At 35.8% G+C, this 24,580-nt stretch overlaps 1 protein-coding gene across 1 annotated transcript in view; it reads right to left on the bottom strand.

The window, feature by feature from the left end:
* CHD5 (chromodomain helicase DNA binding protein 5) overlaps positions 1 to 24,580 on the bottom strand; it is a 584,561-nt gene that overhangs the window by 366,872 nt on the left and 193,109 nt on the right. The window contains exon 3 of the mRNA XM_053690398.1: positions 4,313 to 4,492. Coding sequence (XP_053546373.1) covers positions 4,313 to 4,492 — 180 coding nt within the window. The remainder of the gene's footprint in view (positions 1 to 4,312; positions 4,493 to 24,580) is intronic.

The raw sequence follows: 24,580 nt of genomic DNA, 5'->3' as shown, positions 1-24,580 counted from the left end.
AGCCAGCACTGATTGGCTAACATGCAAGTCTGTCAAAAGAACTGAAATAAGGGGGCAGTTTGCAGAGGCTTAGATACAAGTTAATCACATAGTTAAAAAGTGTATTTATATAACTGTGTTGGTTATGAAAAATTAGGGAATGGGTAATAAAGGGATTATCTATCTTTTAAATCAATACATATTCTGGTGTAGACTGTCCCTTTAAGGTTGGAGGAAAGGAGATTTAATCTCCTGCAACGGAAACGAACAACCTTCATATTTCACAATTAATAGTGTTGAAACTGAAAGCATTTTTCCTATAAAGAGCAACACCAGAATAAAGAAGTTGATCTCAAGTTAAAACCTGAAGAAACATTTCTATTACATTTTAGAAAATATTTAAACCGGCCTACACAGAACACAGAAAGACAGCACTTCTTACAGAATCCTTACAGTAGTGAATAACTGCCTCCTAATATGATGCATTTCACAAATTATATATTCATAATAGTGAAATTATTAAAACAGGGATGGCCGAATGGCGGCCTATGGGCCACATGGGGCCCCTTTGCACTAGTTTATTTGGCTCTTGGGAAAAAGCAGAACAAAATATGTGTGCCATAGATTTTGTGGATCCAGAAAAAATAAAATGTGTCACTTGGGGTGGTCTACAAAGCCCTCTGGAGGAGAGAGCAAGAGACAAAGGTTACCCTGTAACCTGACAAAGATCTGGCTTTGTACCACTGGACATTTTTAGGAAATATATTATTATTTAAGTTATTCCCCTCTCCCTGTATGCTCTGTCCCCTGTATGGCCACCCCTGTCCTAACATTCAGTGTTACCTTTATAAAGAATAACCCTGTATATTACACCTCCTGATACCATAAACACTTCTTCATAAACTAAATACAGGATATACATTGCACCTTCTCATACCCTCACCCCTGAGATTGGAAGGAACTTTCTGAAATGTGTTGCTTTGGTTAGTGAACGTAACATCTACTCAAGAGCAGAAAGGTGGTAAATTCTACAAGGTTGAGGAGTTTCATATATCTGGGGAAAAGGTATTCCATACTAAAAATCATAGGAGAAAATAAAGCTGTAGGAGATGACTAATGTGGAGGAGAGAAAAGTATACCTGGACACAAGCACAACTATGCTTGAGCAGCTATGATTATTTATGAAGAACATGTAGTAGTATAGTCTGATGGAGTATGGTATTAAATAGTCATAGAAGATTTATTGAAGGAGAACATGTTATTGTTTCTTAAAGGGACACTGTACCCAAATTTTTTCTTTTGTAATTCAGAAAGAGCATGCAATTTTAAGCAACTTTCTAATTTACTCCTATTATCATTTTTTCTTCGTTCTCTTGCTATCATTATTTGAAAAAGAAGGCATCTAAGCTTTTTTTGGTTTCAGTACTCGGGACAGCACTTTTTTATTGGTGGATGAATTTATCCACCAATCAGCAAGGACAACCCAGGTTGTTCACCAAAAATGGGCCGGCATCTAAACTTACATTCTTGCATTTCAAATAAAGATACCAAGAGAATGAAGAAAATTTGATAAAAGGAGTAAATTAGAAAGTTGCTTAAAATTTCATGCTCAATCTAAATCACGAAAGAAATTTTTTGGGTACAGTGTCCCTTTAAGTAGAATTAATGAATGAGCTTATGCTTGAAAACTCTGTATTTAATTATCATTTTAGGATTTTATTTAAATGATTTATTATTGAATGCAGTGAGTTACTATGGGCTCTAGTTAAAAAGCAACAGTTTTAAGACAGGGATACTTAACCCAAATGTTTTATTTCATGATTCAGATAGAACATGCAATTTTAAGCAACTTTCTAAGTTACTCCTATTATTAATTTATCTTTGTTCTCTTGGTATCTTTATGTGAAAAACAGGAATGTAAAGCTTAGGAGCCAGCCCATTTTTGGTTCAGCGCCTGTGTAGCGCTTGCTGATTGGTGGCTAAATGTAGCCACCAATCAGCAAACGCTAAAAATAGCCACCTACACATATAGAAACATAGATTTTGATTGCAGATAAGAACCAAAATGCCCCTTATATATGTGTATATTTTTGTAAATGTAAGTTAATGAATTATTCAGATAGCCTTATGCATATCTATTCCATTCTTTAACCCCTTACAGTCGTTGTGCTTACCACCTCTACTAGCAGTTTAAGAACCTACCACCCGGTATGAAAAAAACAAGAAATCATACACCTACACTGAGATTGGAACCACCAACCTTCAGCATACAAGACAAGGGCCTGTCGATCAAAAGATCAAAGGTTCTCCATCGTGGTGAGAAATTATAGTGCAGATTTCAAAGGGGCTGAACTCAATAAATCCTTTAAGAAAAAATGTGGAACCAAGAAGTCCCAGAGAGATGAGAGCTGTCTCCCATATAAATTAATTAATCTTTCTGAGATAGAAACGTTAACAGGGAAGCACCTGACAATGATATCAAGGGGTAGATTTAACAAGCAGCGGATGCTGCAATCTACCCCCCATAGTTTCAGGTTTCTTAATTCATACGTCACCTCTGAGGTTGCGGATAGCAATCATCCCAATCGTATACAATCGGGATGATTGGCACCCCCTGCATCATATACTAGTTTACAACCAGTTTACTCAGCAGGTCACAAGTACAAATCCGCTATTTCCCCCATATTTGAGACAATGAAAGACATAGGGGCCGATTTACCATGCTGTGAATGCAGCAGTTTCCGCGTGAGCCTTCAAGCTCACTGGAAACATAAGTTAAGAAGCAGCAGTCGTCATACCGCTGCTTCTTAACTCATCCGCCACCTCTGAGGTGGTGGATAGCAATCATCTCGATCGAATACAATCAGGATGATTGACAACCCCTACTAGCAGCCGATTGGCCATGAATGTGCAGGGGGCAGTATTGCACAAGCATTTCACACAAAATGCTTGTGCAATGATAAATGCCTAAAGCGTATGCTGTCTGCATTTATCGATGTCCGCCAGACACATGATAAATCAGCCCCCATGTCTCATTTTGCAGGAAATACAAATTAAACTAAAATGTTTTCACTGCAATTTAACTTGCATTTGCTACTAGTTTAGTACATATTACTTTTCTAACATTTAAATAAGTGCATTGGGTATTTTGAGCAAACTTTACCCACATACAGCTGGCAAGATACATCTGAGGGATCTGCAGGTGTAAATTGCTTAGAGAATATCATGAGACCTGTGAGAGAGATCCAGACACACCCTGGGAACTCCGCTGTTCAGTCCATGGAATTGCCCTGTCTCTACCACTTTCTAAAACTGTCAGACTCATTTCACACTGAACAAATGCAAAGTGCAATGAAATTTGTAAAAGATATACAGAAATATACAGTATGATCCTAATTTGTTAAAGTTACACAAACTTTCAAAGCACAATCAAAATTTGTAAAATCACAGTCCTAAATACACTTATGTATATAGACTCTAAATGCATTGAAATACAAAATAGAACATGTAAATCCTAAAAATAATAAATGTTAAAAGGCAGAATGGGTAGTCTATAATAATATAAAGTACAAATCACAAAGTATAAAACTGTCATGTCATGCAGTGCTATATTGCAATGGACTTGTTTCTCTTACACACACAAATGCAGGGAACAAGTATAGAAAAATTTGACTTTCTAGAATCTTGTGAGGGATCTTGTAGTGCTGGAGGATTATGTTTATTTTTTTTTTTTTTAATTTTTGGTCATCAATTCATTCTTACATTCTACATCTACAGAGATTGTAATACTTTGTATTAGATTTTGGTTTATATTTCCTCTCTGCTAGTTTTGGTGTGTTTAAAAAACATTATACATTTTTCTTTGTTCTCTTGCTATCTTTATTTTAGGTTCAGAATCCTGGATAGCACTTGCTTATTGGTGGCTACATTTAGTCACCAATTAGCAAGTGTAACCCAGGTTCTAAACCAAAAATGGACCAATTCCTAAGCTTTACATTTCTGTTTTTTAAATAAAGATAGCAAGAGAACGGAGAAAATTTGATAATAGGAGTAAATTAGAATGGTGCTTAAAACTGCCTGCGCTATCTGAATCATTACAGACAAAATTTGGGTTTAGTATCGCTTTAAGTGCGTATGTTTGTAAACCAGGAATAGTTGATTCAATCTTCGCTATTTATTTTATTAACTGAGGAAATATAACAAATGTGTTTAGTGCATGTTGAGACATTTCTTTCTGCATTAACATTTCTATCTTTGTACACCGTTCATTATGTTATATTTCATTCATTAAATGTTGACATCAGCTACTAAAGAACTACTGACATTACGTTACCTTTATACCTCCGTCTTCAGTATCATCATCATCATCATCTTTCTTTTTCCGTTTTGTTTTTTTCTCTTTCTTCTCCTTAAGTTTTTTCTTCTTTTTTTTATTAGGGGCATAATCACTTCCATCGCTCTCAGATTTTTCTTCCATCTCATCTTCATTCTCTGAAACCTCCTCATCACTTCCCTGAAACATTAATACATTTTGTTAAAGATTTCAATACAACACAAATTATTCTGCTAGTCTGTGGGGTAGATTTAGTAACCCTTTGAGTGCTAAGCCATTTCCCACCTGGGTGCTAAGCTGAATTTAAGCTTTTTATTTTATTTTTTTTACTATTTTTAAATATATATTTTTTTAACTTTTTTAATTTGTTTCTAGATCCCCAAGATCCACTTATACCGTTGAAAAGGTTAGGTGATTATCTTTCAAATGGTGGGTCTGTAGCTGCTTAGATGCCTGAGATACAAGCTATTAAGCAGCATGCTCCCTTTCCCTATATTGTGCATTGCAAATTTTAAATAAAGTTGTGCGGTGACGTCATCACGCCATTGCGCGTGATGTCACCTTGTGAAACGGGAAGCCCGGTGATGCCTGTCACTATACAGGCCCGATCGCCGGGGTGGGAGTCGATGGGAGCCCCCAGATTGCCCTCAAGTTGGGTGAGTGCTAGCAACAGCTCTGAGCCGTTGTCCACACCTGACTGGGAAAATTTACGACAGCTCAGAGCCATCGTTAGCACTCAAGAGGTTAAGCAGCGGATGCTGCATTTTACGCCCATCATTTCAGGATCCCCCGAAATGGAAGTTAAGAAGCAGAGGTCTTAAGGTGGCGGACTTAAATCATCCCGATTACGATACGATCGGGATGACTGACCTTTAGTAAATCTACCCCTGTGTCTAAAACAACTTACCATAACACAATCTAGAAGGCATCTAAATATGCAACTTGTATTAAAAAATGTACCCAGTGTTCAGAAAATACTTATGTGTTGATAATTGTGACATTTTCATTTAGTTACTGCCACTCCACCATTAAAAGTCAAATACAATAAGTAAAACAAATATACTAAGCAAACCTTGTTGTTGTTGTCCATGTTGGAACTCAAAAAATGTTGTTAGCATATGACAATAAATGTAGCCCCTGGTCTTACCACCCTACTGGCCATCTCTAGCACCAAGATGATTTTATAGAACATTTTTGCAAATTTAGGTACAGACTCTCAAATAGGGTTGCTAATTGTCTTGCGCAAAAATATTGGGCAACTGTTGGGTCTCCCCGGGAAAGTCATATGTGGGGCTGTTTTAAGATCTAGACCAGTGTTTCCCAAACGCGGTCCTCACGTACCTGTAACATTCTGTCTTTCCCTTTAAGAGGTGTGAACCAATCAGCCTATATAATGCAGCTGTTACTTCTTTACCATGCTTGGTATTGAAGTTTGAACAGCTTCCTGCTTCATTTTTGTTAGAAGCTTATTTCTCAAAGTTTCCTTCTACAAGAATATTTGGATTTCCTTACTCCTGCTTTCCAGCCTCCTGCAGAGATTTTCAGCATTTCTTCATTTTCACTCAGCAGCACTTCCAGAGTTTCACCTGTAACACTGCTGTGTTGTCATACTCCTTGCCTGCAGTTCCTGTTCAGTATCTTACCTGATTCCATCTCCTCTGACCGGTCAGTGACATTTTCTTTTGAGGGTAAGATCTTTCCTCACTTTTATTTATTGTTTATTAACCTAGGATGCTGTTAACACTTCTGCAGATTTCTATAGACTTGAATTTATTTGGCTTTTGAAACATAATTCCTACAGTCTTACCAAACATCACTTCAAGTCTCTTATATACAATTTTACTCATTAGGAAGTAAGTTAGTTGTATAAGATTTGCATCTAGCTACTTCTATTTTAATGAGACATATCCTTACACAAAAGACTAAGTTTAAATATTATTAAAGGAACAGTACCACATATTTATACTATGAACTTATATCCTGCAATAGGGATTAAGAAATTGATTTCACATATACTGTTCATTACAGTACCCCCAACAGGCCATGTTTTCAATATAGCTGAATTAGTGCACAGGTGAAGTAATCAGCTGATCAGTAACCATGGTTACTAACCTGCTCTCACCATCAGATGATTATTTTACCTGTGCACTTGTTCAGCTATAATGAAAACATGCCCTGTTGGGACTGCATTTGGGAAACACAGATCTAGACCATATGCTTTGGGTCTGCAGCTCCTGTCAACTATATCTCAAATGGGGTCTAAAACCTAACTCCATGGCCTGCAGTACCTGTGAATTATTAGATACCCATCTTGGATCTCGGATGAGACCAATTGCCCTGCTGCCCCTATTAGCCATATGTACGCAACAAATCTCAGATATGACCCTCAGCCTGTTATTTATATTATCATACTAAACAGCACAATATGGTTAATGTCCAGTTTTTACGTTAATATAACTGGACAGTCCATTAAAGTAGTGGATTGTCTGGTTAAATACTGAACATCTGAAAAACCTACAATCAAACAATATTACACACAGAGAAAGCCCAGCACTCGCTTACAAGCCCTCCGCTAAGATTAAAAGCAGAACTGGAAGAGTTAGTTACCGCATCAGGCCAAATGGGACAAGCCCAGGTACCACCTCAAGGTCTCTTTCAAAACCTGGGTCCCTAATACAGCCACACAAATGCAAGCTCTCAATTAAACAAACTGGGAACAAGTCAGGGTTCACAGACTTATGTAATCTCCCTAGACATATACAAAACACAGAAAGGGACTGCACTCTCAGACTGGACCGGGTACACATCCGATGACCCTGCAACATGCTCAGCCCTGGGTGCTCAATAGCACTCTCAGGAAGCTGTGCTGTCTCCAGAGTCACAGACAGTTAACCCCAGACAAGTATCAAACAAAATTCCCCAGTGTTGTTCTAGTCAGCAGCAGCTCAATCTATTTCCCACGGACAACAATATACTTCTTTAAGGCTCTTAACTTGTCTCCCACTTTCTCAATCTATATAATGTTTGTGTTTGAACTATGAAGGCATTTTAGTGGCTCTACATGTAGTCTTAAATAGAGAAGCATTTATCTCACTGTGGTCTCCATGTACTAAGCAGCAGAAATGTTGTCTTATTACAAGATGCTTAGGGGCCGATTTATCAATGCCTCTCCGACATGATACACTGTAGCGTATCATGTTCGACAGACATCACTGAATGCCAACAGCATACGCAGTCCGCATTTAGCATTGCACAAGCAGTTCTGGTGAAATGCTTGTGCAATGCCGCCTCCTGCCGATTCACGGCCAATCGGCCGCTAGCAGGGGGTGTCAATCAACTCAAACAGGTTGATTGCTGTCCGCCGCTCAGTGGCCATGGATCAGTTAAGAAACAGCGGTCCCCTTAAAAAAATCGGCCCCCATGTGTCTCTTTAAAGCGATATGAAAAGTTATTCAAAATGGTATGCTCTATCTAAAAAATGTTTTTTATGTATATTTAAAGCCTGTTTGCTCACTGATTGATAAGCAGTATAGAAACAAAAAAACTTTCACAAAAAGGCTTTGTAATACATCTTAAAATGCTTTGTAGCCTTTATTTAGATTTAAAGGGACAGGAAACCCCATCATTTTCTTTTAGGATTTGGATAGAACATACAATTTTTAAACAACTTTTCAATTAACTTCTATTATCAAATTTGCTTCATTCTCATGTTATCCTTTGCTGAAGGAGCAGTATTGCACTACTGGTAGCTAGCTGAACACATCTAGCTACCAGTAGTGCAAAATAATTTTCTCCCTTCTGCCATATTGTGCTCCAGACATGTGCATGTTTTTGTGACCATCAAGGTATGCTATTGAACAAAGAATCCAAAAAGAACAAAATTATTTTGATAATAAAAGTAAACTGGAATATTATTATGAATAATGAAAAATAAACTGTTTTTTATATTTTTAAAATCTTAAAGGGACACTGAACCCAAAATATTTCATTTTTGATTCAGACAGAGCATGACATTTTAAGCAACTTTATCATTTACGCCTATTATCAAATTTTCTTCATTCTCTTGGTATCTTTATTTGAAATGCAAGAATGTAAGTTTAGATGCCGGCCCATTTTTGGTGAACAACCTGGGATGTCCTTGCTGATTGGTGGATACATTCATCCACCAATAAAAAAGTGCTGTCCAGGGTTCTAAACCATAAAAAAGCTTAGATGCCTTTTTTTCAAATAAAGATAGCAAGAGAACGAAGAAAAATTGATAATAGGAGTAAATTAGAAAGTTACTTAAAATTGCATGCTCTATTTGAATCACAAAATAAAAAATGTGGGTTCAGTGTCCCTTTAAGCCTATATCATTTGAAAAGTCCAAAATTAATGTGAAAAAGCTGCTGGAACAAATCTGATATACAGGTATACATCGCTCATACAGCGGGTGAGGGACCAGAGCTCCGCTGTAAAGTGAAAATCGTGTTAAAGTGAAACAAGGCGGTTTTAGCTTTTTTTTCACTTGCCAGTGTGTTTAAAAACTTGAAAACACTTTTCTCGCAATGAGTACATCACTGTTTCAAAATCATTGGAGGTTGAACTTCAGCTCCGCAAAATAATGTATTAGCGAAGCGCTGTAAAGTGAGGCATACCTGTACTAAAATGGGGGGGGGGGAAGTGTCAGGTTATAGTCGTGTAAAAAAAATATAAGAAAGGCCTAATATGCAAAAGGATAAAGTAGATCAAGAAAAGTGAATTGCTGAGTAAGTCTGTCAGCAACATTATGAATAGACTGGAGTTGTGCAGGTGAGTGCAGAAAATGCCAGATATGCGGAGGCTAAAGTAATTACAGCGTGAAATGATGTATGAGTGACATTTTATTTTATACACACTTCATCTGTTGTTCTGATGCCTTAATTATGGATTCAGGTTCCATGCAGCAACCACAGCAGCAGACTAAGGAACTTAATTCTCTTACTTTATTAAAAACAAATCTAAAGAAGTTTAAGCTGTTATTACCGCAGGATAAAAAAAAAATCAACCTTAAAGGGACAGTTCACCCAAAAACTTTCTCCCCTTTACATTGTTCCCAATGATTCATTTTACCTGATGGAGTGTTTTAAATTATTTACAAGTAGCTCCTTTACCCCTATTTTGACATTTGAAATAGCTGATTTAGACTGTGGTATCCCAACCTATACTGAAAGTTTCTATACTGGAGTATATTCTATTGAGTAGCCTAAGTAAACACAGACAGCTGAAGAGATTACACTCTCAGTGGGGAGCATGATAGTTAAGTAATAAAATGATAATTTTCCACTGTTCTCTCTAAGTATTGAGCTTTGGTTTTCTAGACATATATAATATAAGGAAGCAAGTGTGTGTACACAAAGTGATAACCTAATGAGATCTGTTATTACCTAAAGCTCAACCCATTGTAAATAGGCTGTGGTTTAAAAGCACAAAACCAGCTACTTCATATACACAAAGCTGAAAATGCAATTTCTCATACATTTTATACTCTGTAGCTGGTATAACAAGTCATTGCAAATACATTCATGTAAAAACAATTTTACAGTGTACTGTCCCCTTAAGGTTTTTTTTCTGTAGTCCTGCAAAGAATCTTGTAAACAAAAAGGTGCATACTGTGATAACAGAATAAGGTGCAGTTGTATAACTTGACTTTAATGGGATATAAATGCGAACTTTCATAATTTAGGGAGTGCGTACAATTTTTTTTTAAAACGTTCTAATCTAATAATGGTAATACGGCCTCATTTTGTTGAATCGTCAAGGAACTAATAGATAATTACAAGGAGAATTTGGTGTGGTTTTAAAATGTATCTAATATTTGTATGGTTAGATATTTAATAGCTACTAATTTTCTGTATAAATTGCTAGAGGGCGCAAAGTTTTTATCATGCATGTGAAAAAGCACTATTTTTTTTTTTTCTATGAATATGGTACATAGCTATACACATCTGGGATAGAAGTTTACAGGCTGATACGAGAGACACCCAAAGATCTATTGACAGACAGCACAATCTGTTTAAAGGGACACTGAACCCAAATTTGTTTTGTGATTCAGATAGAGCATGACATTTTAAGCATCTTTCTTATTTACTCCTATTATCAAATTTTCTTCATTCTCTTGGTATCTTTATTTGAAATGCAAGAATGTAAGTTTAGATGCCGGCCCATTTTTGGTGAACAACCGGGGTAGCCCTTGCTGATTGGTGGATAAATTCATCCACCAATAAAAAAGTGCTGTCCAGAGCTCTGAACCTAAAAAACCTTAGATGCCTTTTTCAAATAAAGACAGCAAGAGAATGAAGAAAAATTGATAATAGGAGTAAATTAGAAAGTTGCTTAAAATTGCTTGCTCTGTCTGAATCACAAACTGGCTAAACTAAATGCTTCCTTATCTCATCCTTTTATCCTCTGTACCTAACTTAATTTAAGAAGAGTACTTAAAGGGACATGAAACCCAACAATTTTTCTTTTATTATTTAGGTAGAACGTACAATTTTAAGCAACTTTCCAGTTTACTTCTATTATAAAATTCGCTTTATTCTCTTGGTATCATTTGTTGAAGGAGCAGCATGCACTACTGGTTTCTAACTGAACACATGGGTGAGCCAATGACATTCTGTATATATGTGCAGCCACCAATCAGCAGCTAGAACTAAGGTTCTTTGCGACTCCTGAGCTTACTTAGATAAACCTTTAAAAAAAAGGATAACAAGAGAAGGAAGCAAATTAAATAATAGAAGTCAATTGGAAAATTGTTATATATATTTGACGGGACATGAAACCCAACAATTTTCTTTCATTATTCAGACATGTAATTTAAAAAAAACTTTCCAATTTACTTATAATATTCAAATTTGCTTCATTTTTTTGTATCCTTTGTGTGAAAGAGCAGCTATGCACTACAAGGAGCTAGTTGAAAAAGTGACCGCAAACTTTTTATGTTTGCTTTCTATATTTCTTTAAACAGTTTAACGCCCTCCTGCAAAACAGCATTCTTTTTGTTTCTGACAAGATGGATGTTACAGCCAATGAGTGGCCGCTCCACCCATGCTATTGAAAATACCAACTATTGGAGCCTGTACCTATAGAGGCAAAGGGCTTGTTATGAGAGTTTTCAAATGTAAGCACTGTCTCAACTGATATGCAGTGCTTTATTTCCGTTATGTTTACTATTACTTTGAATAGTAGACAATGCAAACAAGCAACTTTATTAGGATTTCTCGTCTTCATAAAAAAAAAATGAGTAATTTGATTGACTGATCTGTACTTGCAGGGAGACTGCAAAATCATGGTACATGTGCAGCCTTCAAGGACCATATGGGGACATACTTAGGGCTATATTTATCATAGTGCAAGTGGATATGATACGATGTAGCATATCATGTCCGCTGCACATCAATAAATGTGAACTGCTGGTGCAATGCCGCCCCCTGCATATTAGCGGCCAATCGGCCGCTAGCAAGGGGCGTCAATCAACCCGACAAGCTCCATACGGAGCTTGATAAATCGGACCCCTAATCTTGAACAAACTCTGTTAAATGTTAACAAAATGCTTAGTAATGCCCTACTAGGAGATAGCTTCTGATTGGTAGCTGCATAAATATGCCTGTTGTCATTTGCTCACCCAATGTGTTCAGCTAGTTCCCGGCAGTGAATTAGTTCTCCTTCAACAAAGGATACCAAGAGAATTAAGTATATCTGATAATAGAAGTACATTAGAAAGTTGTTTTAAAAGGTACGCTCTATCTGAATCATGAAAAAAAAGTTTGGGTTTCATGTCCCTTAAGATATAAGTTTTAATTCTCATGAAAGAAAATTTAAGTGACTGATTTTTTTTTTTCTCCAAGTATATGCAATACAACAGAGAGGCTTTGTACACTACAACTAAAAGCTCCATATAAACAACATAGATATTAAAAATGTTTATCTCAATAAAGTTAAAGCTTTCAAATTACAGAATAGAGAAGTTGTTTCTACTTATTTTCTTTTCCACTGCATAACCTGGAAAACCCCAGTGAATAGCAGACTTTTAAAACTTTTTACAGCACAATTAATCCTCTTTAGAATGACTCTGTACCAAGGCATAATACTTCAATGATCTGACAATGGGCAATTATTTTAGAACATTCTTTAATGCTAGTCTGTGGTTTAGAGCAAAACTAATGGATAACAATCTGCTGATATTCTTATTGGAAAATACCTAGAGATAATATCCTTAGAACGACCTTGTCCTGATAAATAAACCAGGAAGGGAAAGTAAATGGGCCTTAAAGTCAATTTTTATTATATGCATAGCTAGGGTTATCATATTGCCACTTTAAGGGAGGATACCTGTGAAAAATACATATGTCAGGGCTGTTAAAATAAATGTTTGAATGCTGTTCCATTGTAAGAACCCTGACATATGCATTTTTCATACTTGTCCCTTCTTAAACTGACAATATGGCAACCCTATGCATAGCATATCAGCAATTAATCACTGCTTATATTCAAATATAGAATACATATTTTAAACTCTATAATTTTGTTAGAAAATGTGCAGTCCATTGATATACACTTTGATATGAAGTTTACAGGATTTCTTGTAACCTCTGTGGTGCAGTGGAAATCCTCACGATTTTTAGAGGCCAAATGTAGAAAAAGCAGGCAAAATAAATAAAGTGTGATGCAGAGTTTTTGGTTGTTTGTTGTTGGGTTTTTATGATTCACAACTAAACATTTTGGTTTAGATTGCAAGTGAAGCACAATCTGTAGCGCAGTGGATGGTTAAATATTGTAACCAAAGCAGGTTAACATGTAGAGGGAGCTTTACAAAGCAGTAGCTTCAGTAAATCTATGATAAGCTAAGCTAGTTAACATGATAGTTGTATAGCTAGAAGCACTGCTTAAAAAAACCTGAGAGTGCATCTATCATTGGATAGTAAACATCCAAATAGTGTGTTTGAGTACTAAAAAGTGAATGCTGAGCTGAGGGTTTTCCCAGCTATGACTGCTGCCATACATTGCTCAAGAAACGTGCGCACTCCAGAATCTATTTCAGATGCTCTCATGAAAAGCGAATAATTTTCAGCTAAAAAGACCAAGATAACCCTTTTATAACAGAAGTAAGTTGGAAAGATTCATCATGTCCGCCCGCACATTGATAAATCTGCCTCAATATCTCAGTTGTATAGTCCAGTCATCTAGACAGCAGACTGCCTAAGCATCATGGGAAATGTAGTTTCAAAACATTGAAGGTTAGCCATCACTGGTATACTCCTTAGGTAGCGTGCATGACTATTATTTACATATGTGTATAGGTATTTGATATCTTTGAAACTCACAAAACCAGAAATCCTGACCAAACTCATGCAGTCTTTCTTCTTATTTCATACTTGCATTTGCAGGATAGTAAAGTACAGTATTTTTTTCTTTAGGAATGGGATTTTTCTTGGCAATCACTTCATCATCATTGTGAATTAAGTATTTTCCATTCAGTCTTATTCGTTTCCAACCGCAATCAGACAAAACTCTTTCTGTATGGTGAGAGTGGGTTTTACAATTCCCATTTTGTACAGTGAGTTTTTAAAAATGTTTTGCAACTTTGGGCTATGATTAAACCTCCGTTTCACAATATAAAATACCATTTACATAGATGAGAATAGTTGCGAACACTTTCTTGTATGAGAAATTGATATTTACCACGCTATTCTTCTTGTTTTTAGATGACAAACTTGCCAAATCAGAAAATTTAATTTTTTTTCAATCAATGATGGAAAACAATAAAATAAAATACTTATAAAATTTAAGGAGCTAATAAAATATAATCATTGGGCAAACGTGCTCAGTATACCGATCATGTGTATATGCAAATTACATTCAGATTGTTTAAAGCTTCTCAATGTTTTATCTTAAAGGGACATGAAACCCAATTTTTTTTTATTTCATGATTCAGATAGAGAATACAATTTTAAACAACTTTCTAATTTACTTCTATTATCTCATTTGTTTAATTCTCGTGGTATCATTTGTTGAAGGAGCAGCAATGCATTAATCGTTTCTCACTGAACACATTGGTAAGTCAATCACAATCAATAGATATATGCAGCCACCAATCAACAGCTAGAACTTAGGTTCTCTGCTGCTTCTGAGCTTTCCTAGATAAACCTCTTAGCAAAGGATAACAAGAGAAGGAAGCAAATTAAATGATAGCAGTAAATAGGAAAGTTGTTTAAAATTGTATTCTCTATCTCACCGGTCGCCAACCAGTGGTCCATGAGAAGATGTTGGTGGTCCTTGACACCATCAAGCAGGAATTAATCTCCTCTGATGGTGTCACCCCCCTGGCTGGACATCAATGAAAACCAAAGGAGGAGGAGTTAAATTACAATCTCCCTACGCACGTTGCGTAGTACTGCACAACTTGCGTAGCTAGATTGTATCTTTAACTCCTCCCATCTGGCGGGCTGTTCAGAGAAAGATGCTTCCATTATAAAGCCAGAAGAGGTTGGTATAGTCTTGGCTTGAAATAATGGAATTAAAGTACAGGGAGTGCAGAATTATTAGGCAAATGAGTATTTTGACCACATCATCCTCTTTATGCATGTTGTCTTACTCCAAGCTGTATAGGCTCGAAAGCCTACTACCAATTAAGCATATTAGGTGATGTGCATCTCTGTAATGAGAAGGGGTGTGGTCTAATGACATCAACACCCTATATCAGGTGTGCATAATTATTAGGCAACTTCCTTTCCTTTGGCAAAATGGGTCAAAAGAAGGACTTGACAGGCTCAGAAAAGTCAAAAATAGTGAGATATCTTGCAGAGGGATGCAGCACTCTTAAAATTGCAAAGCTTCTGAAGCATGATCATCGATCAATCAAGCGTTTCATTCAAAATAGTCAACAGGGTCGCAAGAAGCGTGTGGAAAAACCAAGGCGCAAAATAACTGCCCATGAACTGAGAAAAGTCAAGCGTGCAGCTGCCAAGATGCCACTTGCCACCAGTTTGGCCATAATTCAGAGCTGCAACATCACTGGAGTGCCCAAAAGCACAAGGTGTGCAATACTCAGAGACATGGCCAAGGTAAGAGGCTGAAAGACGACCACCACTGAACAAGACACACAAGCTGAAACGTCAAGACTGGGCTAAGAAATATCTCAAGACTGATTTTTCTAAGGTTTTATGGACTGATGAAATGAGAGTGAGTCTTGATGGGCCAGATGGATGGGCCCGTGGCTGGATTGGTAAAGGGCAGAGAGCTCCAGTCCGACTCAGACGCCAGCAAGGTGGAGGTGGAGTACTGGTTTGGGCTGGTATCATCAAAGATGAGCTTGTGGGGCCTTTTCGGGTTGAGGATGGAGTCAAGCTCAACTCCCAGTCCTACTGCCAGTTTCTGGAAGACACCTTCTTCAAGCAGTGGTACAGGAAGAAGTCTGCATCCTTCAAGAAAAACATGATTTTCATGCAGGACAATGCTCCATCACACGCGTCCAAGTACTCCACAGCGTGGCTGGCAAGAAAGGGTATAAAAGAAGAAAATCTAATGACATGGCCTCCTTGTTCACCTGATCTGAACCCCATTGAGAACCTGTGGTCCATCATCAAATGTGAGATTTACAAGGAGGGAAAACAGTACACCTCTCTGAACAGTGTCTGGGAGGCTGTGGTTGCTGCTGCACGCAATGTTGATTGTGAACAGATCAAAACACTGACAGAATCCATGGATGGCAGGCTTTTGAGTGTCCTTGCAAAGAAAGGTGGCTATATTGGTCACTGATTTGTTTTTGTTTTGTTTTTGAATGTCAGAAATGTATATTTGTGAATGTTGAGATGTTATATTGGTTTCACTGGTAAAAATAAATAATTGAAATGGGTATATATTTGTTTTTTGTTAAGTTGCCTAATAATTATGCACAGTAATAGTCACCTGCACACACAGATATCCCCCTAAAATAGCTATAACTAAAAACAAACTAAAAACTATTTCCAAAACTATTCAGCTTTGATATTAATGAGTTTTTTGGGTTCATTGAGAACATGGTTGTTGTTCAATAATAAAATTAATCCTCAAAAATACAACTTGCCTAATAATTCTGCACTCCCTGTATATAAAAAAAAAAAGAAAATCTTAAAAAAAATTCTCATATTTCATTTATTTTCTTCACTTTACCTGTCTCTTTGTAGTAGTTTTCCTAATTCCTTCAGATGTACTTACATCACTGTGTGTCTTCCTCCCCTCCATCTTCTTTTTCTTTAATTAAATATTAATTATTTTTCATTCTAATAATTTTCCCGTGTACAAAGCCATTCCACCTGAGTTCCAGTAATTGCCATCCAGCAGATCAGCCATACCCCACCAGTATTATAGTAATTGCCAGTAACATCAGTCGTGGTTAGCTCACATCCTTATTAAGAACTTTCTGATATAAACTTAATTTATGACTCTAATGTCTGTCCATGATCATAAGTAGTTTTGAATAATTCCTAACAGGGGAGGTGACTTGGAAGTCTTTTGGTCCTCTTAAACATAATTATTTTCCCCCACTTTCTCCCTCTCTGTTTCCAGCCCAAAAGTTGGCACTCACCCTTCATCTGTCATTTGAAATTATTCTCTCATTTCTGTCATTTAGTTAGTTAATCCAAAAAAATATTTCTTAAAAATGTGTAGATATATACATAATGTAAACTTAGCTATGGTTATACTAGTTATGTAAAGTATGTGTGTGTGTGTATATATATATATATATATATATATATATATATATATATATATATATATATATAAAATAAAAACAGACACACACATTATAGAGGTTTGTACCTTTTTAAAAAAAATCATGATAGTGGTCCACTGTATTCAAAATTCTGAGTTTAGTGGTCCCTGAGGTCCGAAAGGTTGGTGACCCCTGCTCTATCTATATTTGGGTTTCATGTCCCTTTAAACATGCAAATGATGTTTAACTTCAATACTGTACATAGGAATTTGGTTTCACACTATTTTGCCTGTTCTTTGTTTCTCAATGTCTAGTAGTGAGAAACATAAGTTTTGGTCAATGTTCAGCAGGGATAAAATGATACTTTGTATGTTTTAAATGTTGTGTTAATTCTTGTTTAGCGCTTCCTATTGATTTCAGTGGGGGATGCAAATGGGAAATATTTAGCAAGCGCAAAGCGTGAGAATTGTTTTAATGTAAACTGCTGAGAGAAGTTAAGCAGGAAAAATGAATGCTTTACGGTGGACAATAATTCATGTAAATGCTGCCTTAATTTCTAACAAAACAAGCACTCAATTTACGTAATACTCACTATATGTGAACTTCCATAATCCTTTAAAATTTAAATACTGAACAAAGGAGCAATATGATTCTTTAGAAAGCATTTTCATTAATTATGCCTGGTATAAGAGCCATAGAAAAAGTATCTAGCCAAAATACATTACATGGCAGACATCCCAACTCTCCCTGAAGTTCAGGGAGTCTCCCTGATTGTAATAGTGACTCCCTGATGCCAGCAAATGGAATGCAATCTCCCTGAAACTCCAAGTACCATGATACAATGTGGCCCAAATCCGGCAAAGTGCTTCTTTAAGGAATGCCTTTAGTTGCTGGGACGTTATAGAACCCTCAAAGCATGCATCAGTAACCAAAAAGCCCCCACTGATTTTAATAAAATAAAACACAAATACTAACTTATTTACTGCACGTAATTAAACTTTGTATTCTAAAATATTTAAGCATTCAACAAACGTACGATCACTGGAAAATAGGTTTGTTGTATGTGGTTGTGCAATAAAGCTACTTTTTTAATGTGACTTTAGTGGGAAGCTACTTTAATGATAAGTCTCTATCTTATTTAGGGTTTCAAGGTGTCCAATATATAACTGGGAGGGGGATGGGTGGCGACGCAGAAGCAGGTGAAGCCACCTCCCTAAAATGAGTTTTTGCAGGTTGGGATTTCTGACATGGGCACTTTATATCCTGTTACTGTCTGCTATATTTATAGATGAATAAAAAAATCATTATCTAGTACATAACAATCCAACGTCCTATAACACCACCTGTTTGTTTTTCTTGAAACACTGAAATTTGAGTATAACTTTTTGGGGCTCTCAACCAAAAATGGGCCGGCTTCTTTGCATCACATTCCTGCTTTTTAAATAAAGAAAGCAAGAGAACGAAGAAAAATTGATAATAGGAGTAAATTAGAAAGTTGCTTAAAATTGCATGCTCTATCTGAATCACGAGACTAAAAAAAATTGATTTTAGTGCCCCTTTAACATCCCCAGACCTTATTATAGAATCTGATGAGAGCATATCCAATTTTGGCACACGCTGCAGAACTTCAATTACAAATAGCAAATGGTCCACTTAGGGACAATAACTCATTAAAAAATATCTCCTAGCAGGTCCTTCTGTAATAAAAATTTAATAAAGTTTAAGGTTTAAAAAAAAAAAAAATTTTTAATAACCGATAATAAAGTTAAAGGTTTAATAAACCTATTTGAATTCTTCCTCAAAAAGACAATATTTCCTACAGTCAATTACTCATTACTTAAGAGATACAAAATCCAAAGATCTTCGAAATATCATCCATCCATTTAAGCCTAATTACAAAACTAAATAATCCATCCATTGATGCATAGTCATGAATCCATCCAGTGATGGCTTGTCATCAACGGGTTAAAGGTGTATAAATGCTGAGTTTATTAAATACCGATGCAATTTGGGAACCTTGTCTTTAGATTCCTGCATCTCATCTTTTGAACTAATCCATTCTTTAACTAGTAGCCAGACCCAGAAGAGTTGGCGACTTGACCTTCTTAAGACTTAACCGCTAACAGGATGTCCCTGCTAACTATGGTAGTTGTCAGATGTCATAATAGTGCACTGAATGCAATTTGGATGCCTTTTTAGCTCCTTTACAGCTAATCTTTACTTTTCTTGTATTTTGTACACAACGTTATTCTATAGATCTATTAATCTCACCCCAACCTGACTATAGTTTAGTAGTTGATCATCCAGTATTCAACTACATAAAATTTATCACTAAATGCATTACTCTTTTTATGGCTCCTTTCTTTTTATAGAATATCAGATGTAGAATATATTGATTGTATGCTAAAATGTTTTCCCCTAAAGGTGTTCCCTTTCACATTTTACGTACAATCTTTCCTTTACTATTGTCTATCCTTTTTTCTGTATGAGGTTAGCTGCTTCAACGAATAGGAAAACGAAAATATCTTCACATCATTCTTATTCTTTACAGATTCTGTTGTGTTTTTATTTTACTGCTTCTACCACTATCACTAGGGGCCAAATTCTCAAAAACTCTCCAATATGGAGAGAAATCATTATCTACTGAGCACTATACTGTAAAGTAAGTGTCTCTCCTTCACAAAAACGCATATCAGTGATCTCCCCTTAATGAGATACACAGTTCCCAAGGTAAAAATTCTCATTAAAACAATCACTGAGGAGCCTCTTAATACTAACAAGGCACCTTATACAATTCCTACAGACTAGAGAGCTTTTGAGGATCGGTCCCATTGTGAGTAGACTGGATAATGATTGAAAGTTGTATTGAGCCTCATTTTTAAGCCATTTTTGTTAGGGGTGCCATTTCTAGTAAGCTATACTTAAATACACAGTGAACAGATTTTTCTGTAGTCTTGCAATAAATTAACATACTCAGTGAGTTTGAATTGTTTTGGATGCAATAAGACCATGAGGCCCATTTATCAAGCTCCGTATAGAACTTGTGGGCCCGTGTTTCTGGCGAGTCTTCAGATTCGCCAGAAACAGCAGTTATGAAGCAGCGGTCTAAAGACTGCTGCTCCATAACCCTGCCTGCCTACTCTGAGCAGGCGGACAGGAATAGCCACAATTCAACCCGATCGAGTACGATCAGGTTGATTGACACCTCCCTGCTGGCGGCCCATTGGCCGCGAGTCTGCAGAGGGCGTATTGCTCTCCGCAGTCAGCGAGGTCTTGCGGACCTGATCCGCACTGTCGGATCAGGTCCTCAAGACCTTTGATAAATAGGCCTCCTTGTCTGATGTAAATGTTTTTCAATTTCCAAACTCCACCAACCCCTTGCCTTATTGGATGGGCCAACTAATACTTGTTACTGGACTTTACACAGATACCACATTATTTTGTTAGGAAAATAACTATTGTTTTGCAGTTTCTTATCTGATAATCTCTACTGAAGCCTTTTAGGGACAGCTATGGTGCAGAGTTATTCTTACCAAACCTACCATGTGCTCTTTCAGGTGTCAGAAGTAGAAAATAATTTCAAATAACAAGTTTTCAAGTTTCTTTGGAATCTTTATGAAGTTGGTTTTTAATTATCATTTGTTTGGTGTTTTCCAGTTTCTCTACTCAGATATTTTTTACACTCATTTGAATATTGAAAGCTGGTGGGCCAAAACATGTCAGACTGACTTTTATCATTTCCTCTTGTAGTGCTGACAATATTTTGTAATAAATAACGGATGTTTTGGGACTTTAAATAGTTTATATAGTATTTTGAATTTGGTGATTTTTCTCAAGTTTTGGGAAAAGTCATACTCTTATTGACTTTTTTTTTTTTTAGGGGGGGTGTCTCTTGGGAAAATCTCTGTTTACATTTTGTTCTGTTATATTCAGTTATATCTTATTGCTTTAAAAGGCTGTTTTGAGATCAGTAAAGAAAGATAATGAAAAATATCAGTATCTATATTTTTTTTTCTGCAATCCTGATTACTTTGTCACAAAGGATAATTGCAATTGCAGCTATAAACTATACATATACAGTACAACAAAAATAATGTTATGTCCTTTTAAATGTCAGGACACGCATATAAAAAAATAACTCAATCAAATCAAAACATACTGGGAATCATTACACTAAAGATGATCCTTCTGCATCTAATTGGAAAGCATTTGTAGTGATGCAGATTTTGTTAAATGCTATGAAATAATATAAATGATAGAGACTGTAATTATTTTGGTTTTATCAAAACGGAACGCAAACATGTAACTTAATTTAAATAAATATAATTACATTAAAATTAATAGTTTTCAAATAATTTTCAGTGAAAAAAAATAAATTCATAATTATCATTTTAGAGACAAAAGATTATCTATGCAGTGTCATTAATTTTCTCACAAAGCTAATAACTAAGTCAAAATATGCTTTTCGACTGTCAACTATTTATATTCTGAATAGCATTCAAATTATTTTCAGTGAAGAAATTTGAATTCATAATTAAATTTTAGAGACAAAATATTATCTAGGCACAGTGCCATTAATTTTGTCACACAGCTAACAACTGTAAGTCAAAATGTGCCATTCGACTATCATCTATTTTTATTCTCATAATAGTAACTCTTTTTTTATGCCTATTTTTAATTGAATTGATAATAAAAAAACATTTTTTATTTATTTCTCAGATGTTTGGATTAAAATTGAACCATCCTAGGGATTGTTGTTATAAACAGTTATAATTTAGCCACTGAATAATTGGTTTCTATAGAAACAGATGCTGTACAGGTTGAAATTATTTCTCTTTCCAGCCAACTCCCCCACCCTTTTGTGTAGTCTACCTTACTCTGAATACTAAGGACCTTCGGTTACATGAATTTGAAATTAAGATGAAAGAGGAATTCATTAACAAAATGCAATAGGAAGAAGCAATGGAAAACGCTTTACTGGTAATGTTTTATTAGTATTCAAGCTAAGGTCAGAATAAGATTTGTTTTTTTAAACTTGACATCATGGGACACAGAACATAATAAAATGATAAACCTGAGCAAATTCTGGTATATATTTCCTTACCCATATTTTAAAACATTTTTTTTGTGGGGTTTAATTTCATGGTATATTTGCAATAAAAGCAAAAATGCATTAGCTGAAGATTTATATATAATGCAAAAGATTATATTGAATGCAACTTAAAGGGACAGTAAACACATTTTTATATAAAATAGGCATGTGCATTCGGATTGTTTGTGATGATCTGAATGCAGAAGAAGGCGGCCGCTCGTGGCATTTGGCTCTTTTTGGAGCTTTATTTCTTCTAGTGAAAGCTTAAAGGGACACTAAAACTCATTTTTTTTTTCTTTTATGATTCAAGTAGACAATACAATTTTAAATAACATTCTAATTGACTTATCTAATTTACTTCATTCTTTAGATATCCTTTGTTGAACAAATAGCAATGCACATGGGTGAGCCAATCACACAAGGCATCTATGTGCAGCCACCAATCAGCAGCTACTGGGTCTAGCTATCTAGATATGCTTTTCAGCAAATGATATCAAGAGAATGAAGCAAATTAGATAAAAGAAGTGAATTAGAAATTTGTGTAAAATTGTGTGTTCTTTCTAAATCCCTTTAACTCACTAACATCTGTGCAAATCCAGATCTTAGTGTTGCACTTTCACATGAAGAAATCCGTGTCTCAAAAGAGCTGAATGCGAGCTGCCACCTTCTTCCACATTCGGATTATTACCAATGATCCAAATGCACATGCCTAATATAAAATATTACTTTAAGAATAGTAAAACAACTTTGCAGTATACTTCAGGCCTGAAGTGACCATAGGGTATACAGGGCATTTTGTGGGCGTGAGCCTGTTGCCTTAGTCCCACCCATTCGCTAGTACTATTATTTGTGCATGCCCTGCCTCTCGTTGCCTTGCTAGGTCTTTGAGCCAGGTCAGTGACGCTAAGGTGCCTGTTAGTTTGAACAACTGTAACTACACAGACTAATGAGCTATAAGTGCTTTTCCCAATTTAAATGTGAACTTCATTAGCTTCCATATTTGTATTATATTTCACTTTTTTTAACTATTTAATTACAACCAATTTACAAAATATAGCGTCAGAAGGATGTTGCCATCTTGAAATGTTTTTGTAAATCAAACTAGTACATTATACTTGTTAATTTTGGGGCATGGTTAAATAAGAAAAGGGGGTGGGAGTGGACTGCTCACTCTTAAAATACCTGGGCCTATTATTGGTCCCAGTCTGGCCCTGGTATACTTAAATTATCTGTTTTGCCTTCTTTTCATGAAATTTAGCTCTGAAAAATGTTGACGGTCTAATTCTAGAAATACATAGTGCAGACTTCTCAAGGCTAATCCTGCGTCATATATTTCCATAAGTCTGTAGACTCAATCCCAGATTGGCTTCAAATAAGGCAAATAGTGGTTGGAGTTTGATGCAATTATTTTTTTAATGGCCAAACAATGTTATTTTGTTTTAAAGGGACAGGAAACGCCAAAAATTTATTTCATGATTTGGATAGAACAAACACTTTTATTTATCTTTCCTCTATAATGAGTTACCCTTTTTTTTTTCGTTTTCTCCTCTCTCCCCCCCCCTCCTTTCGTGTCTCTGGGCCCATCCCAAATATAAAACATATATCTTCAGATAAAATAAGTTATCCTCTCTTGATACAATGATATGAATATAAAACAAATAAGGTTTCTATCTCAAAATGTGAAGGGCCTAAATGCCCCTCAAAAGCATAATATAGCACTATATAGCTTTCATAAAGAGAAAGGAGGCATAGTTTTTATTCAAGAATCTCATTTTTCACATAACAATGAACCGAGATTTACAAGTAGATTCTATCCCACCATTTATCAGAGCTCTAATTTACGTAAACGAAACGGTGTATGCATATTAATACGTAGAGAGATGCCTTTTCAACTCCTCCAAATGGAAAAAGATGCTGAGGGTAGATTTCTATGTTTGGTAGGCATATTATATAATAGACAAGTTAGAATAGTTAATTTATATGCTCCCAACACAGGAAAGAAAACATTTTTTAAAAGAGTTACCAATTGCATACTAGAAATAATGAAAGGTACACTAATAGTAGGTGGGGATTTTAACCTACCACTGGAACCAATGATGGACTGCTCTAAAAATAAGAGTAGTATACCTAAACATGTAATAAGATCGGTGAAATAAAATCTTCTATCTCTATCCTTAATAGATAGCTGGAGGACCCTACTATAAAAGACTACTCTTTTTACTCAGCACCACAGCAATCATATTCACGCATTGATTATTTCTTAAATAACCAAAATTGCTACTCCTTAGTACTGAAGGCTAAAATACATAATATATCATGGTCGGATCATTCTTTAATTTCATTAATTATCAAATGGCCAGATACACCATTAATTCCATATCAAAGGAGATTAGAAGACCACCTTTTGAACGACCCACAAATTAAGCAATCTATTCAAGAAACCTTAGATATGTATTTTTCTTGT

This window comes from Bombina bombina, chromosome 8, assembly GCF_027579735.1.
Source record: "Bombina bombina isolate aBomBom1 chromosome 8, aBomBom1.pri, whole genome shotgun sequence".
NCBI lineage: Eukaryota > Metazoa > Chordata > Amphibia > Anura > Bombinatoridae > Bombina > Bombina bombina.
The sequence above is the reverse complement of the archived record's forward strand: the minus strand, read 5'-3'. Positions and strand labels throughout refer to the sequence as shown.